Source organism: Phalaenopsis equestris, unplaced genomic scaffold (genome assembly GCF_001263595.1).
Source record: "Phalaenopsis equestris unplaced genomic scaffold, ASM126359v1 Scaffold232974, whole genome shotgun sequence".
Lineage (NCBI taxonomy): Eukaryota > Viridiplantae > Streptophyta > Magnoliopsida > Asparagales > Orchidaceae > Phalaenopsis > Phalaenopsis equestris.
Window position 1 is genome coordinate 477,375 of NW_018250931.1, and position 17,793 is coordinate 495,167.

The window sequence follows — 17,793 nt, forward strand, 5'->3', positions numbered from 1 at the left end:
ATATATATATATATGTTGTGCATAGAAAAAAACTTTGTGATAAAGTGGTAATTTATCATCTTGGTATTTTATAAAAATTTTTCATAAAATATAAGAAGATATTGTGATGGGAGACTGTAGATATTTTATATAAAAAAATATTCAAAGTAAAAAAATAACTGGATTTAGTCTGGTCAAAATAATCTATATGTTGAATCTGAATTTATCTTGTATCAAAGAATAAAGCATAGGACATAAGAGAGAGATCATAAAAGAATTGGTTCTCTTAAGAATAATTGATTTACCCCCTTTAGGTAGAAATGACCCCTTTATTTATAGATAAGCGGATATGAAGTGTACAATTATATGTTCTCCTCTGCTTTTACAGGGACATTATAGGGTATTTTTGGTATAAAAATCAACCTACCTACCCTATTTCTTAGCCAGTTGAGATTGGTAGTTCTTAAGTCGACAAGGTGCATTTGGCCAACTCTACTGAATTAGGGCAGCCAGTCAACTTTACTTGTCATTTTGTCGACTTGGTCAACCGATCGGTTGCTTAGGTTCGACGACCGATTACCAATCCTTAGATGAGAAGCACTTGTCGTCATGATGAGACTAGACTGTCAGACAAATGATGGATCACCGTAATCCAACAGGTAACCGACCCCTTAATAGAAGGTCCGCTTATAGATGTGTATGTATGTATGTATATTATGTACACTTTTCCCCTTATTGCCCGTTATATAAAGTTCTCAAACCACTCGATCAAAAACATATTCAACACCAGTAAGTGAATATGCTTTCATTGCTTTCCGTAGTGTTCCATTAATTTCCTGCATGACATTGCTTCTAAAATATATATATATATATATATATATATATACTTAAATTCGGATTGATTATCGAAAATCAATGTAGATTTTATATATTATTTTCAACTATCCTCTCTCGTAACCTTATTGTTTGATTTTCGAACTCAGTTCCAGGCATATAATTATTATAATTTTGCATATTTTTTTCTTAAATTTTGGCATTGTAATACTTTTGCTCTCATTATTTCTTCACTTTTAATGTTTAGAATTTGATTATTATTAACTAAACTATTCCAATAGCGCCCATGAGTATGGGTGTAAACGAGCCGAACACCAGCGAGTCCAGGCTCTGCTCGTGTTCGGCTCATTTATATTTCGAGCTCAAAAAGTGTGTTCGTGTTGTTTGTTTGCTTAGGGAGCCAAACACGAGCTGCTTGCGAGCAAATACTCGTTTTGACAACCCTAATCATGCAGCCATAGAGATTTATATCTTATTGTTTATATTAAAATATTTTTATATATAATTTAATATATTCATATTCTAGTTTCTTAATTAATAATTTTATTTGATTATAAATCTTTGTAGCCTTGTAGTCAATTAAATTTTTTAAAAATACTACTAGAAAAAGATGGCTCATACTCTCAAGCATTAGAATTGGAATTGTTTTAGGAATGTGTATGAAGAAGTGGAGAATGCTGAGAAAAATCTGGCAATCTTGGAAGCTGAAATTGGGACTGGAAATGTCAGTGAAGCTGCTCTGATGGCAAGTGTTGAAAAGGTTCTTCTGGCTACAGAAAGACTGGAATTATTTCTTAAACAGAAGGCTGCCATTAACAGATTCATGGGTGGGGATAGGAATACAAAATACTATCATGCTTGTATTAAGTACAAAAGGAAATGCAACAATATTCACAGGATTCAAGATGCTCAAGGAAATTAGATCAACAACTATGAGGGTATTGCAAGGAATGTTGTAGAGTTCATTCAAAATCTCCTCACTGCACCTCAATTCACCCCTACACAAGTGAATCCTCAATTCTTCTAGGAAGAACTGGTTTATAATCAGGAACTTCAACTAACCTTCATTCCAACTGAATCTGAAATATGGGATGCTCTCAACACTATTGATAGTTCTAAAGTAGCTGGTCCTGATGGATATACAGTTGCTTTCTATAAAAAAGTTTGGCCCATTATCAAGGAAGATGTGGTGACTGCTATCCAAAGCTTCTTCAATGGAACCCCCCTCCCCAATTACTTTTCTTCTTCTAGCTATGTACTCATCCCTAAAGCTGTTGAAAGCCATAACTGGAATCGGTACAGACCTATAAGTCTGACTTCTGTTTTCAGCAAGCTCATTAGCAAAATTATTGTGGCCAGGTTACAACCCCATTTGAACCATCTCATAAAACCCAACCAAACAGCTTTTGTCAAAGGTAGAACCATCTCTGACAATGTGTTGCTAGCACAGGAGTTACTATTGGATATAGATCACCAATGTAGAGGAGAAAATCTCATTTATAAACTGGATCTAAGAAAAGCTTATGATACTCTTCACTGGTTTTTTATTCTAGACATTCTCAAAGTCAAGGGTTTCTCTACAGAATTCTGCACTCTCATTTCTAGATGGCTGCAATTTAATTCACATTCCATTTTGCTTAATGGAGCTTCCCATGGCTTCTTTTCAGCTACTAGAGGGGTTCAGCAAGGAGATCCACTCTCCCCATCTATTTTCATCCTGGCCATGGACTATTTTTCCAAAATCTTGGATCATGCTCTATCTCAGAAATCTTATGCCAGATTCCACCATACACCTAATATGGAGGTGACACACCTGATGTATGCAGATGACATTAATGTGTTCTCCAAAGTGCAGTAAAGTTCATACATAAATGTTTGGAGCAATTCCAAGACATCTCTGGTATGATTTTTAATACTTCTAAATGCCAAATATTTTATAGCAAGCTTATTAATCCTGCAGCTAAATAATGGATTGGCAACTTTACTGGGTTTTCTACTGCTACATTCCCTCTTAATTATCTTGGGGTGCCACTCATCAAAGGTAGAACCAAAAAGATACAATTTGATGTTGTAGTTACTAAAATCAATGCTCAACTCAACTGCTGGACAAATTCATTTATGTCTAATGGTGGGAGAATTACACTGTTAGAAAGCATTCTCACATCCTTCCCTTCCTATATCCTCCAAGTTACAAACAAGAAGAAGTTTACCCAATTGTTAATTGAGAGAAGCTTCAATAAAGGCAACAATTACACTGGGCAAGCTGGTAAAAGGTTACTAAACCCACTATTGCTGGGGGCTTGGGTTTCAAAGGATTAGAACACCTTCAACAAATTAGTATGTGCAAACTATGGCTGAAATTCAGGATGCAGAACTCTCTCTGGGCAAAGTTCATGATGGGGAAATACTGTAAGCATTCCCACCCTACTTTGGTAGAAAGAAAGCTGAGGGACTCATCTATATGGGTCAAATTACTTCAAATCAGACAAAAGGCAGAAAACTTATTCTTGTGGGACCTTGGTCAGGGCAAAATTCATTTTTGGCTTGATTAGTGGTGCCCCTAAGAACTTCTCACACCCGGGCCAGCAAATTTTGACCCTAATCTGTTGGTGGCTGATTGCTGGAATGGAGACTCCTGGTCTTTGGAAAAACTGTTGTCTATGCTGGATCAAACAGCCACCGCCTGTATTTCAAAAATCTCTTTCAATAGAGAACATCATGATAAATTAGTGATTAATGCTAGCAAGCTTCATAGCCTTTCTAAGGCCATATATGCTAAATTATTCAACTGGCAGGATGTTCCATGGGGTAAAACTATTTGGAACAAATACATCACCCCCTCTATGTCTTTTTTAATCTGGAGAATCTTTCATAAACTTCTCCTTGTGGATGAACTTCTCAAGCTTAAGGGGTTGAGAGGACCTTCCAGGTGCCATCTGTGTTGCAAAGCTGAAAAATCAATTCCCCATCTCTTCTTTCACTGTATGTTTGCACAAATGGTCCGGTCAGAATTGGTTAAAGATTTGAAGGTAAACCTCTTGAATCTGGATTGGGCCACCCTTTTTGCCTGCTGGACTACATGGGACAAAATCAATTTGAGCACCATCCCTTTTGTGGTGACTTGGTTTATTTGGATGGCCAGAAATAAAGCCAAATTTGAGGAATGCCCTCCTGATGCAAACCTAACAGTGATACATTGTAAAACTTTCATACCAAAGCTGATCAAACATAAAGGGTTCCCTGAAATTTTCTATAATACCAGCTGCTCTACACAAAGAACAGTAAAGATATCCACAGCCTTCTGGATTAAACCTACTATCCTCTGGATTAAATCTAACATATATGGGAGTTTTAGTGTGCAGGTGCTGGTTTTGGAGGGATCTTCAGAGACTACACAGGCACCTGCAAATTGTTTTTCTAAAGCCCTATGAATGCTCAAGATGCACTTGAAACTGAAACAGCTGCTCTTTCGTGGGCACTACATATTGTTATTCAGATGAAATGGTTTTATATAATGGTTGAAACTGATTACTCCTTGCTCATCCAACTGATTGAAGGATCCATATCTCCTCCCATGCATATACTCCAATTGCTCAAATCCATCAAGGAATTTAAAAAACAGTGCCAACTTCAGCTCAACTTCAATTACAGAGAAAGCAACTGACCAGCTAACTGGCTAGCAGATGCCACTTTTGTCCCCACTACTCCTCCAGTCGAACACGAATTATTCGTGTTCGGCTGGTTAACTTAGCGAACGAGCCAAACACAAGCTTCTTAACAAGCCGAACACGATCTGTTCGTGAACAACGAGCTTTTTTGACAGTCCTACCCATAAGTCTCTAGCTCCTAAGTATCATTCTCCCTCCAATTAACCCGATGATTGTGTGCCTTGTATTTTGCCCAAAAGGCTATGTGTCATGAATTCTAATTTCTTTGTTCTGTAAATATATTAGTATCTCATATATCTATAGTTTTTTTATACTTTTGTACATCATGAAAATCACTTCAATTTTTGTGATTAATCTAGAGTACATGATATGATTATTTTGCTCCTATAAAATGATCTTTTTTTCTTAAATTTAATTAAATTTTGAGTGTATAGTTTTTTTCATTTTTTTATGGCAGCCTAATTCTTATGTTTACTTGTCTGACACCAAAATTCTTGACCCCTTCTTCACTTCACCAGAAATCTCCAATTCATCCATGATGTATTTGTAGGAACTTGCAGAACTGGTATATGAAAATCTTCTTAATGTAATTTGTCATTTTAAAATCAAACCTCCAATCACTAAACATGTAAATACATAAGAATTGGGTGGTACGTATGCAAATGCCGCGTATAATTTATGATCTATGAGAACAAATTCCTCTGATCTCTCAACATTTGATTGCCCCATTGACAGTTAAAATTGGAATAGAACACTTTTCCTGTGTCCCAAATAATGGACAAATCAAGGTTCATAGATTAATGGAACTTTTCATTCCAAGTAACATCACTGTTATCTTATGCTTCAGGAAAAGCCATCACAGAGCATGAAAATGAAACGGGTGAAGAAAATCGAGGTAAAAACAGCCTGTGGTACAGGATTCATCACAGAGCGTCAAAATGAAAATAATTGTTGCAAATCAATCCAGAATGACAAAATTGCAGTTTCAGAGCAGAGTTTATCAATTCTGGAGAATTCAAGCAGTAGTCAGGCAATCTCAGTAAATTGTATTATTTCCTGATTTTTTTCTGAATTAGTGAGTTAGAAGCAGATCCATGGAGCTGTACAGGTCAATAGAAAATTCGAACCAGATCACATTAGCAATCGAAAATCAGTTTTATCTGAAACGGATACATTTGCAAAAAAGTGAGAAGAAAACGCAGGTGAGAGAGCTAAAGTTGCTTTAAAGGTGAAGAAGCTAGAGCTTGGATTAAGAAAGCAGGTCGATAAAAAATCATCAATCTGTAAAACTCATATTTCATCAAGGAGTTATATAGAAACTTTAAGCAGTATGTCATGCAATATCAGGTTGGAAAGAGAGTAATCCAAGCAGTAAACCGTATACAGACTTCGGGAAGTGGAAAGAGGTTTCTGTCAAAGTTTAAATGTCTAAACAGATCTGGTTCTGCTTCATTTGTTCGAAGAACTGCTTTTGATGTAGATGATTTTGTCGACTGAAGATTCAAACTTTTTCATAAACTTTAGGAAGATTTACATAATTAACAATTGATTCCAGTGTATTTACGCATCAAACACCCAAACTTCAATTTTTATATGCAATCCACCTTAACCATGCATGGAAAGGTGTATGTATGCAAAGGTCCCCTAATTTTCATTTATTTTATTATTCTCTTTTTTATGAATCTATGATCAGATACAGAATGAACTCAAGCTAATTCCTGAAGATGCACAACAAATGAAATACAAATAATTGGCAATTGTTTAAACTTAATTCGAGGGCGAACCACTGCTATTTTTACAAATAGGCACTTACATGAATAGGACACAATTCTTACATACTTATATAGCTCAACATCTAAACTTTCATAAATTTAAGTGTGCAATATGTAAATACATAAGAACTGTGTGCTAAGTATGTAAACTTCCCTTTTACAAATCAGAAGAAGAAAAATCTGTACAATTCAACAAACTGATACTGATTATGTGGGGAGGTCATACCATTTCAGCTTTACAAATAATTCACCAGACTCAACAGCTTGCAGTTTCAGATAAGCATCTTGAACAATTTCTCCGTCCACAAAAGTTACAAAGCTATCTACAATGAGGCAGTTGTCCATGTTAGGAGCTACCTTTCTGAGATTGGTTTCGCTTTCACCTGTTGAGAGCTTCAGTGCTCGCTTCAGCTTTGAGGCTGATATAATTGGTTGGAGGCTTAGGAAGGCGTGCCCCATCTTATCATCAACCTTGAACCGATCCCGGTCGAAAACCTCCTGAAATAAATGACGATCGATTAATTCTATCTTTTGATTTATCATCTTTCAATAAAAATGTCCATAGTTATACGAGATCAAAAAAAAGTACAAAAAAAATGGAATCAGAGAAGAATAAGAATTTGTTCTGCTATAAAAGAGACCATTCCATTCATCAAATATGCAAATTAAAATTTTGAAGGATGTCAGTGTGATTTTGAAATGGCCTAAAGAAATAGATAATCCAAAGTGATGTATCCCAAGAGAAATTTATAAAGCAACAATAAAATTTATCAAAATACTACTACAACAACAACAAGCTTCCCACTAAGTGGGGTTGCCACATGAATTCTTTTTCTCTAGTCCTATTGAATGTCAAATTTTCATATAATTCTAATAAATTAAGATCATTTTTAAATAACAAGCCAAACCTTTTTGGGTATACCTCTATTTTTCTTAACATAATTCAAATCATAACCCTCCTAACTGAGTCATCAGATGACCAATGTTTAATGTGAACAAACCATCTAAGGCGACTCTTTAATCTTGTTTGCCACTGAAGCTACTCCAACCCTTTCACAGATATTTTCCTTTCGCATTTTAATGTGAAATTTATGAAATAATAAAGAAAAATTTATTGCCAAGTATCAACTCCCATTTAACAATATTAATTAGGGGCATTTATATACATAGCCACTAGGGTTGTAAATGAAACAATGCACTTAATGAGCAACTCGAACTCGATTTGATTAATACTCAACCAAGTTTGCTCAAAATAATAAATAAACAAGTTTGAACATTTTTTAAATCAAAGCTTAAATGAACCAAATTTAAACATAGTCTAACTCATTTATTAATATTCACAAACAAACTTATTTGTTGTTCAACAAGTAATTTGTTAATTGTTATATACTTATATGATTCATTATTTAAATAAAATAAATTAACTATAACTTAATAAAATATTTAATAATAATATATTATAATTTATCATCAATGGGCATATACATTTATTGTAATTTCTTTGTATTCTTTTATTTCAATAAACTATTTGTACTTATTTATAGTATTTATTTATAAGAAAGCTCACTCACAAATTATATATTATGATATTTATTTGGTATAAATTAGTTAGATGCTAATTTAAATTTTATTTAATTACTTATTTATTTAGATTTAAAAAGTCTTTTGTAAATTACATTATATTAAAAAATTAAATACTCATTAAATTTTTTAGCATATTTACTAATTTTATATGAAAAATAAAAAGCAAATAATTTTTTTAATTTTTTATGAAAAATTAAGTAGTCATGTAATTATTTAGCTTGTTCAATTAATAAAAAGAAAATTACATACATACAACACACTTCTTATGTATTTGCATATCTAACACAAAAAATTTGATAATTATACTTATAATACTTTAGTGTCACAAACCTATCACGAAAAGATGGACCTCACTTTCAAAAATATAATGATGGTGTTATTTTTTATGTGATGTTAAATATTTGAGTGTTAAATGCAAATAAATATGAATGTTTAGGTGTTAGATATTTAAATACAGGGGAAATATGTGGTATGTATGCAAATGCTCTTTATAAACAAGCCAAGTACAAATCAAATATGAACCTTAGAATTTTTAAGTCAATCAAATATGAGCATATAAGTCAAAGCTCAGCTCAAGCTCAACATGAACAACTTATGATTCTACCAAGCCAATCCACTACACGACATACTTGACTCTGCTTGGCTCGATTACAGCCCTACATACCACCAATTTCTATTGTTTACATGTCTAACATGTAAGCTTTGCTTTTCACATTTATAACAACCAGATTTTTCATTTCATATAAAAAATACCACCATTTTTACTTTTAAAAAGTAAAATACACCTTTTCATGCATAGCTAAGGTGGTTTGTATATTAAAATTGAAGTTTATGTAGTAGATATATAAAAATTGAAGTTTAGGTGTTAGATATGTAAATACACAAGAATTAACCGATATGCATGTAAATCTTTCTCCATGAAATCACTAAAAAAAGGTTGGATATTAGGTAACGTACCAGCTTCAGATCAGTAACTGGTTCTGTTATAGAGAATGTCAACTCTTCATTCCACACAGGATTAAGACAGCTTTTAATCACTTTCGTTTTTTCCAGCTGCCAATGAAAACAATTTGTTAGAGGTAAACTTTTATCTCTGAAAACAGAAGAAACAATATCAAGACAAAATATTAATTTTCCATCAAAAACACGTAGTCGCAAGCAGTAGCGAAAGTAAGTGCAGTGATTTTAACAGTGAAATTGAGTTTGGTTCAAAGGAAAATAAAAAGGCTCTTTCTTAATCTTGCTCACTTGATCTTTGACTCACTTATGGATCTAGTTAAGCCAATCCAACTCGTGAGTTGGCTCGGGCTAGACTTGTAGCTCACGAGCTAATCTAACAAGTAAAATTTGAATCAGCCTCTACTTGCATCGGTAATTAGAGAGCCAGGACGTTTAAAAAAAATTAATATAAAATATAATTAAAATATATTAAAATTCAAGAGTATGAATATAAATTATGAAATATATTACAAAATTATATTTTATTTCCCATATCAAGTGATTTTATATCATTTCTTCTTGGATAACTTTTTTTTTCTCATTTTATTATATATACTGGCTAATTCAAAATCTTTTCACTTTTATGATGAAAGAACCAGCTAGCGAGCCAACACAAACTCCTAGGATTAAGCTCGTGCTTGAGCTCGAACTCGATTAAATTAATCAAGCTCAATTTGGGGCTGACTCGAACTCAAATTGAATTATTTAAACCCCTAGACCCAACAAACAATAAATATTAAAACATATAATTATTACAAAAACTTAAGCATGAGTTAAAATATGACATGAACAAGTACAAGCTTAGAACATTTGTTTTAATATGAATAAATACCAGCATTATTAACCAAAGGTTATAAAGTTTGGTCGACCATCATTTGTTGCTCCTTGATATCGATACTCTTCAAGTGATCGGATTCCACTGACTGCATTATCTCAATTTTCATTTGTAACATTAATATTGGTTTATGCATTGTTACAGTTACTTGTGTCATTTTCATAATGCAATGTTTGAGAAAATATTCATTATTACCATCCATACAATATTTGAGGGCTTAGGTTTCCAGTAGAAAATAACGATTAGTATTGCTTAAATTGAGAACTCTCGTATTACTTGGCTGCATCAATCCCTTCTCCAACCTCTTATCCAGCCCTCTGAAGCTCCCTCACTTCCAACCCCTATCGATTAGATACCTATCCCTCTACTACTTGTCCTCTCTAAGTTACACAACTGCCCCATGCCTCTCAATCCATAAGCCATCTCTACTTGAGGGCATCCCATTCAAAAGCTACTCAAGAACCTTAATATCCTCTTTTTAAATCCCAATAGACTTGAAGATAATGGATAAACAATAACTATAGTTTATGGACACTAATCAACTTTAAATTAATCAAAGAAAAAGAAACCTCTAATAATCACAACCATTGAGAAAATATCACTATGAATCAACGTAGCTCCAAAAAATTTCCTAAACCACATTATTAGAACTCGATTTCTAATATGTCTACAATAAAACGTTAAAAAACAGAAAACATCAAGGTGCCTACTAGAAAGCCACTCAATGATTTCATATTAGATTCTTCAGCACTCTGATCAGACCCTGATGCTATTTTTAACCAGTAGTTCAACAATGGCATGAGCAAAACAAAAGCTCACAAAATCACAGCTGAAAGTTAATTAAGATGAGTAGTATACTCACCATTTATAGGTAAAAAGTCAAGTAAAACTCCACAATTTATCATATTAAATTACTGGCGCTTCTTAAGACCGGTCAGCCAATGCTCTCCATCTATTAGGAGTTCAATCAAATCAAAGGCAATATAGAATTTTTCGCCACTCTTACTTGAGCTTCATGTCCATACACATTCTCTGAAGCGCTGCTTCCATCCATCAAAAAAGAAATACAAACCCTTTCATCTTCATTTTAGGATTGATTGTGTTATCTTTTTGTTGTTAAATAAGAATTTTTCTGAAATTGCAAATCTACAAAGATCTCACATGAATAAATATATAATATTCAATTAACTACATCTTGCCTCCTTCCTTATTCTCTAGATCCATTAGAGTGAAGCTAGATTGACAGAATTTTTATTCTCTCTATCGTGGCTCGTGGCTCGTGGCTGGTGGCTGGTGGCTGGTGGCTGGTGGCTGGCAGCAAGGTTTGTGTCAAACCTGGAGTTATCAAACTCACACCGGTAATCAACGACTAAAATTAAGCAAGCTCGACATTATAGTACTCTCTAAATAGCTATTCTCCTATTTCAATCATGAAAAGAGGAAATACCAGCTCATATATCCATAGAATATTATAAATAACATAAAAGCTTTTCTTACACTTAATGATGTCCGGTACTTTTTTCAAACATGCTATCATACTTTAAACATAGTGACTTGAAAGAATGGTCAAGTAACAAAAAACAAACAGAATATGATAGATAAAATTAGCCACCAACCTATTTGTGGGTAGTTGGTATACACTTATAATGGGTTTTAAATTGATTGCTATGAGAGAATATTTTTAGTAGATCAAGTGATACGTAGATATAATCGGTTTAATATTTTACACTATTCAGGAATAATGGGGACATAAATGATTAGAGTTAAAGTTGGTGATTAAAGTAGATGGTTAGTGGGTGTCATCTATTTCAATTTTTAAGAGACTTGGAAGTTGCTACCAAAGCCATGGGTTTCATCTCTACTTGCATTATGTTCTTTCACCAATTGGGATGGATAGGAAACACTATAATTGTCAGGTTTCAAGCCCTGGATGTGAAAAGTGAAGAGTTGCATTAAGTAGTCGATAACCAACGTACAATTTTTTTAGAAAAATCATGACATAAATCCTTTAAATTCTTGCGTAAATGTCAGGGCGTCATCTGGAAGTGAAGTGTTGTATGACATAAATACAGGGTGTGCATTCAGTCGGTTGAGATGGATCGATTTGAAAATTTTACAAACAGAAATGAACTGAAATCCAAGTCCAATCAACCGAGCCAAATAATTCTTCAACAAAACCGAATCAATCAAACCGAATGTTAATTCTGTTTGATGAGTTCGGTTCTACATAAACCGAAATTTAAATTTTTGATATATTAAAAATAAAAAAACACATATAAATTCAATGATATGATTACAAAAAATCATATTCAATTGATTAATTTAATATGCTTACAAAAAATGAAGTTGCAAAAACAAAACTAATGGTTTATAATTCCTAGAATCATATTCAATTGACATAGAAATGATTTTTGGTCTGTTCATTTAAAAAAAAAAAAAAAACCCGAAACATAACCCGTAAACAAAAATATACAAAATTTAAAACCGTAATTTGAACCATTATTTTAAAAACTAAACCAAATCAATAAAACAGTTTGGTTCAATTTTTTGGATTTATCCAAACAATGCACACCCCTAGCAAGGGTCTACACCGGCGTCCGAATGTAGTGTCAAATAAACAAGAGTTTTTATATTACGGATGGTTGTGGGTAAAGAAGTTTGTCCATGAAACTAATATCATGATAGGATCTTGAAATATAGATGTTCTCAGATAAATTAATGAAATTAGTATATATTATAATTTATGGGAAGATAAATATCTTATATATCTAAAAAAGTAAATGGGTTAGAGAAAAGGATAAGGAGATTGCTAGTTTGGGTTTAAAACTTTGGTATTCATGTAGGAGACACTAAAAATAGTGTATGCATAATTATAGATAAGAGTATGAAAGATAATGTTACAAAACTTATAGAATTGGAGATAGAATTATAGCCCTAATTATTGTTAATATTAAGATTTTTAATGTTATAAGAGCTTATGTTCCTCAATTATGTTTAGGCATAGGTTTAAAAGAAAAATTTTGGAATGACCTAGAAGATCTATTACATATGATACCTTTTGAAGAAAGAATTTTTATTGGAGGAGATTAAAATGAACATGTTGGTGGATTGGTGAAAGATTTTAGAAACATTTCTAGTGGCTACGGTTTTGGAGTGATTAATGAAGAAGGTGGAACCATATTATATTTTACTTTAGCGTATGATTTTTTTATTAATAATATTTTATTTAAGAAAAAGGTGAGCATATTATTACTTATAAGAATATATCTAATAAAACACAAATTGATTATTTTCTTACGAAAAAAGATATCATCGTGAGTGTAAAGATTGTAAGGTCATTTCAAGTGAAAATTTAAGTACTCAACATCGATTATTAATTAAGGATTTTAAGATTAGGAGTTGTAAGATAAAAAATGCAATAAAAAATTATCATAGAATTAGATGGGACACCTAAAAGACATAAATAAAAATATTTTTTTGAATAAACATTAATATTTCAAGATTTGGTATGTCATGGAAGAGTTAATTTTATGTGGAATAAAGCAATAAGCAAAAGATATAATGGGAGAATCAAAAGAAAATATTTTTATAAACAAAAATAGTTTCTGGTGGAATAATAATGAGCAAGAAAAGATAAAATACAAGTGATATAAAAATTAGTTAAAATGTAAAAGCTTATAGAATTGAGAAAAATATAAAGTAGTCCGTAGGGAGTCTAAGAGAATAATTTGTGATACTAAAGATGGTAAAAAATTCGCTTTTAGTGATCTTTATAATATATTAGTACTAAAGATCGCAAAAAATATATGTATAAATTTTTCTGACAAAGAAAAAAAAGTAAAGATTTAATTAAATTAAAGTGTATTAAAGATGAAAATCAATAAATGTTTTTTCTTACAGGAAGATATTCAACATGAGCGGGTGAGCTATTTTGATAAATTTTTCAATGAAATTTCTGAAAAATACAATTAATCTTAGTGATCTTAATATTGTTAATAATAATAAAACATTTTATTTTTACAGTCGTATTAGTAAACAAGAAGTTGATGACGCTTTAAAGAAAACTAAGGGTGAAAAATCAGTAGACTTGATGATATCCCAATTGAAGTGTGAAAATATTTAGGAGATTTGGGAGTTTCTTGGCTTACTAAACTCTTTAATATTATTTTTAAAACTAAAAATATGTCTGAAAAGTGGAAGAATAATATTTTGGTTCTCATTTTTTAAGAATAAAGAAGATGCATAAAAGTATGCAAATTATAGATGTGTCATACTTTAAAATTATGGGAGAGGGTAATTGAACACGAGTTAAAACGTGATACAAAAATTTCTCATAATCAGTTTGGATTTATGTCGAGCAGGTCTAATATGGAAGTTCTACATTCATTGAGAGGTTTGATGGAGAAGTGCAGAGAGCGTAAAGAGGAACTATATATGATTTTAAATTGATTTAGAAAAAACTTACGATAAGGTTCTAAGAGAACTCCTTGGAGAGTCCTGGAGAAGAAAGATGTAGATATGACTTATATTCAAGTTATTAAAGATATGTGTACTAGAGTTGTTACTTGTGTTCGAACAGAAGGAGGATTGACCAAGTATTTTCCTATTTCTGTTGGATTACATCAAGGATCGGCTTCAAGCTCATAGCTTTTTGAATTAGTTATGGATGCTCTTACTGGACAATTTACAGGAGAATGTACCTTGGTGTATGCTTTTTGCTGATAATATCATTCATGCAGATAAGACTTAGAAAAGAGTTCAGGAAAAACTTAAATTATGGATATCTACATTGGAGTCTAAAAAAGACCTTCTTTTGAGTAGATCTAAAACTGAACGCATAGAATGTAATTTGAGTAGTAGTAGCTCTAGTTACAGAGTTGTAAATATGGGTGATCAAATCATTAAAAGGTGTAAACATTTTAGATATCTCGGATCTATTGTTCAAATTGATTGTGATTTGGATGGGAATGTTATTAGTAGAACTCAAGTTGGTTGGTTGAAGTGGAGGAATGCATCGGTCCTATTGTGTGATAGAAAAGTATCGCTTAGACTTGAAAGAAAATTTAATAAGATGGTGTGATGAGACCCGCCATGCTCTATGGTGCGGGATATTGGCCTTTAAAAGAGAAACATAAAAAAAAAAGTTAAGTGTTGTTGAGATGAAAATGCTTAGGTGGATGAGTAACTTAGAGACAAAATATGAAATGAATGTATCTATGATAGGGTTGGTGCAGCTCTAATGGAGGACAAGATTAGAGAGAGTCGTTTTAGATGGTTTAGTCAGATTAAATGTCGACCATATCATGATCCGGTTAGGAGAGAAACAGTTTTACATTTGATGTATGTTAAGAAAAGCAGGGGTGGACCTAAAAAGAGTTGTGCATATTGTATAAGAAATGATCTTAATCTATTAGAACTAAATGAAAATATTACACTCAATTGGAAGCAAAGAAGAAAAAGGATTCATGTAGCCGACCCCACTTAGTGGGATAAAGACTTGTTGTTGTAGTTGGGTGGATAGGGAGAAGGTATCCCTCTTGTTATGCTTGGTCCACTACTGCCCATCTCAGAAACTCCTCAAGGCAGGCCAAATTAATATGGAGAATTAACTCAAAGAAATATGTTACTAGACAATAATATGGAGGCTTAAATCTGAATTTTACAAATATGAAATCAGATGAATCATATTCTCTGAATCTGAGTATTGAGACATAAAGAACCATTGATAGGCAAATTAATAATGTTAATATTGATATGTGATAAAATTAGAAAAGATGAGTTTTAATGATTAAATGAAATGTACTAATAGCACCTAAGATAGTAAAAACTAGCTTATATGATTTAGATAAGTATCATAAGAAAAAAATATGTTTGCTTATGGTTATCTTCTACCATAAAATCTATCATAATGTGAGTCCAAACCAATACACAAGATATCATGTTACAGCCAAATGACCTTAGCTATTGTTACTCTCTCAGGCTAGAAAGCCAAAATAAAAATACAACATAATGGGGAAAAAAAAAATTTTTTAGCAGACTTAAGAAGTGATTTACCTGTTCTCCAACCCTGACAATAACATAAGGATCACTGCTAATAAAATCTCGAACAGCCAGTCTCTTCCCTTCTACAATGATGACTTTTAGGAATCCAATGGTTTTCCCCATGATTTGCTTGCAATACCTAAAGAATGAACTTCAACTTACAAAGAGAGCACCTTGTTTATTATATAAAATATCTCAAATTTCTAGATGAACTTCAACCCCATGCTAGATCATGAGAACCCTCATGCACTGATTATTCCATATACGGTATACAGCATGTGGTAATCAATCTTATAACTTCGAACACAATATAGTAGAAAACAGAAATATTGCAATTAACTTGAGTATTTTTAGTTAACATCTAATAATAGCAAACTAAGAGAGAGAGAGTGTGTGTGTGTGTGTGGAGAAGCACAAGCGCCGGGATCCAACAAAAGAACAAATCGCATAAATTTAAAACATAAAGATTTAAAAATTCAACAACTCGGCTTGCTATCGAAAACAATCAGCAGAAACTCCATAGGCATCGCATATTAAGCAAAAGGAAAAGACCAACATGAATTGTCATACAGTCGCATCTGAAAGTAAGCTAAGAACAATGGAGCAAATACCAGGGACAATTACATAGCGCTGTGAGAGCCAACAAACTAAAGAAAAGTTAACGATAAAAAAGAAGAATTATCTATATTGAGATCTAAATCTCCATAAAATCATAGAAAAAGAAGATCAGAAGGGAGAATAGCTGCTCAAACCGGACTAAGCAGCGGTGAGCTGATGCTCCTGGTCTGGAACTACCGGGTTAGGGCATCGAAGGATAGTCGGCGGCGCTTCGCAGAGTAGTAGGAGAGGGTCCAGCAGCGTGGAGTGTTTTACATTGATGAGTTGTTATATGGATAAATATATAGATGATAATTATTTTTATTATTATTGAATGGTGGTGGATGATTTCATGATGAGGCGGCTCATATTTATATTATAAAATACTTCAAATATATATATAGGCTCATATTTATATTATAAAATACTTCAAATATATATATAGGCTCATATTTATATTATAAAATACTTCAAATATATATATAGGCTCATATTTATATTATGTTTTAAATATTGAATAATCTTATAGTATCTCTCTTGTCCTTATGTTTTATGTATTTATATAAGGAGATAATTGAATAAATTAAAGCATAACATTAATTATTAGCTTTTTTTTCAAGCTAATTGTGCAATTTTAAAATCTCTTATTTGGTTTTTAAGTCAACCAAACTTTCATGAATGAAAGGCTAAAATATAAGGACCTTGAGAAAATATAAGAACTCTAAAATGAAAGATTTGAATATTTTATTATTTGAAAATTTTAGAACTTGAATTTTCTTAGATCTTCATGGTTTATAAATGAGATAGTGACTCTTATTTATAAATATTCACCTCCCGTAAAGAATATTGAAACCCACATTTTGCATTCCATCAATGTAATACTAAATCTCGTCTTTTTTTGTGTCATTACTTATCATTAGACTTTTAGCTGAATTTGAAATGTAGTCCTTTCCACTAGATCTCTTCCATTAACGAGTTAGTGAATTCCATCTCGATTTCTAACTTAGTTTATTAGCTACACCCTCAACCCTATTGGTGGTAGATCCTTAGGTGGCTCCGCAAATGAGACATTATTGAATTCCACGAGAATTGCCACTTACCCCTTTGGCTCATCATCATCAATGTCATAAAGAGAAATGAAGTGATCATCCTTGTCACAACTCAATCTTATGTCACCCAACATATTGAGGTGAGTCATCTCATATTAAGATTGCAACAGATAAATAATGACCTAAAATCTATTTGATAGGAATTTTATTTACTTCTATTTCTAAATTTTCATAAACAAATAATCAATAAAATCATCAAAATATTATAGAACATAAATATTCAAAATTTATTTAGATTATATCATAATTATACAATAAAATAAAGTACATAACTATCATGAAAATCTCTCTCTCTACATATATATATATATATATATATAATGATGTGACACCTTCAGCAAAATAATTTATAAAGTTGAACCACCTAAGGAAAC

At 32.2% G+C, this 17,793-nt stretch overlaps 1 protein-coding gene across 2 annotated transcripts; it reads right to left on the bottom strand.

Moving 5' to 3' along the window:
- Positions 1 to 6,221: 6,221 nt before the first annotated feature.
- LOC110038490 (protein C2-DOMAIN ABA-RELATED 11) lies at positions 6,222 to 16,580 on the bottom strand. Of its 2 annotated transcripts, none has more exons than XM_020743350.1 (4): positions 16,457 to 16,580; positions 15,726 to 15,852; positions 8,795 to 8,890; positions 6,222 to 6,751 (listed from the first exon to the last, which is right to left on the bottom strand). In XM_020743350.1, exons 2-4 carry the CDS (start codon positions 15,834 to 15,836, stop codon positions 6,461 to 6,463), a joined length of 498 nt encoding a protein of 165 aa, XP_020599009.1. In that variant the 5' UTR covers positions 15,837 to 15,852; positions 16,457 to 16,580; the 3' UTR covers positions 6,222 to 6,460. The 2 variants fall into 2 exon arrangements, with proteins under 2 accessions (XP_020599009.1, XP_020599007.1); XM_020743348.1 differs by having other exon boundaries at positions 6,223 to 6,751; positions 16,466 to 16,580.
- Positions 16,581 to 17,793: the final 1,213 nt, after the last annotated feature.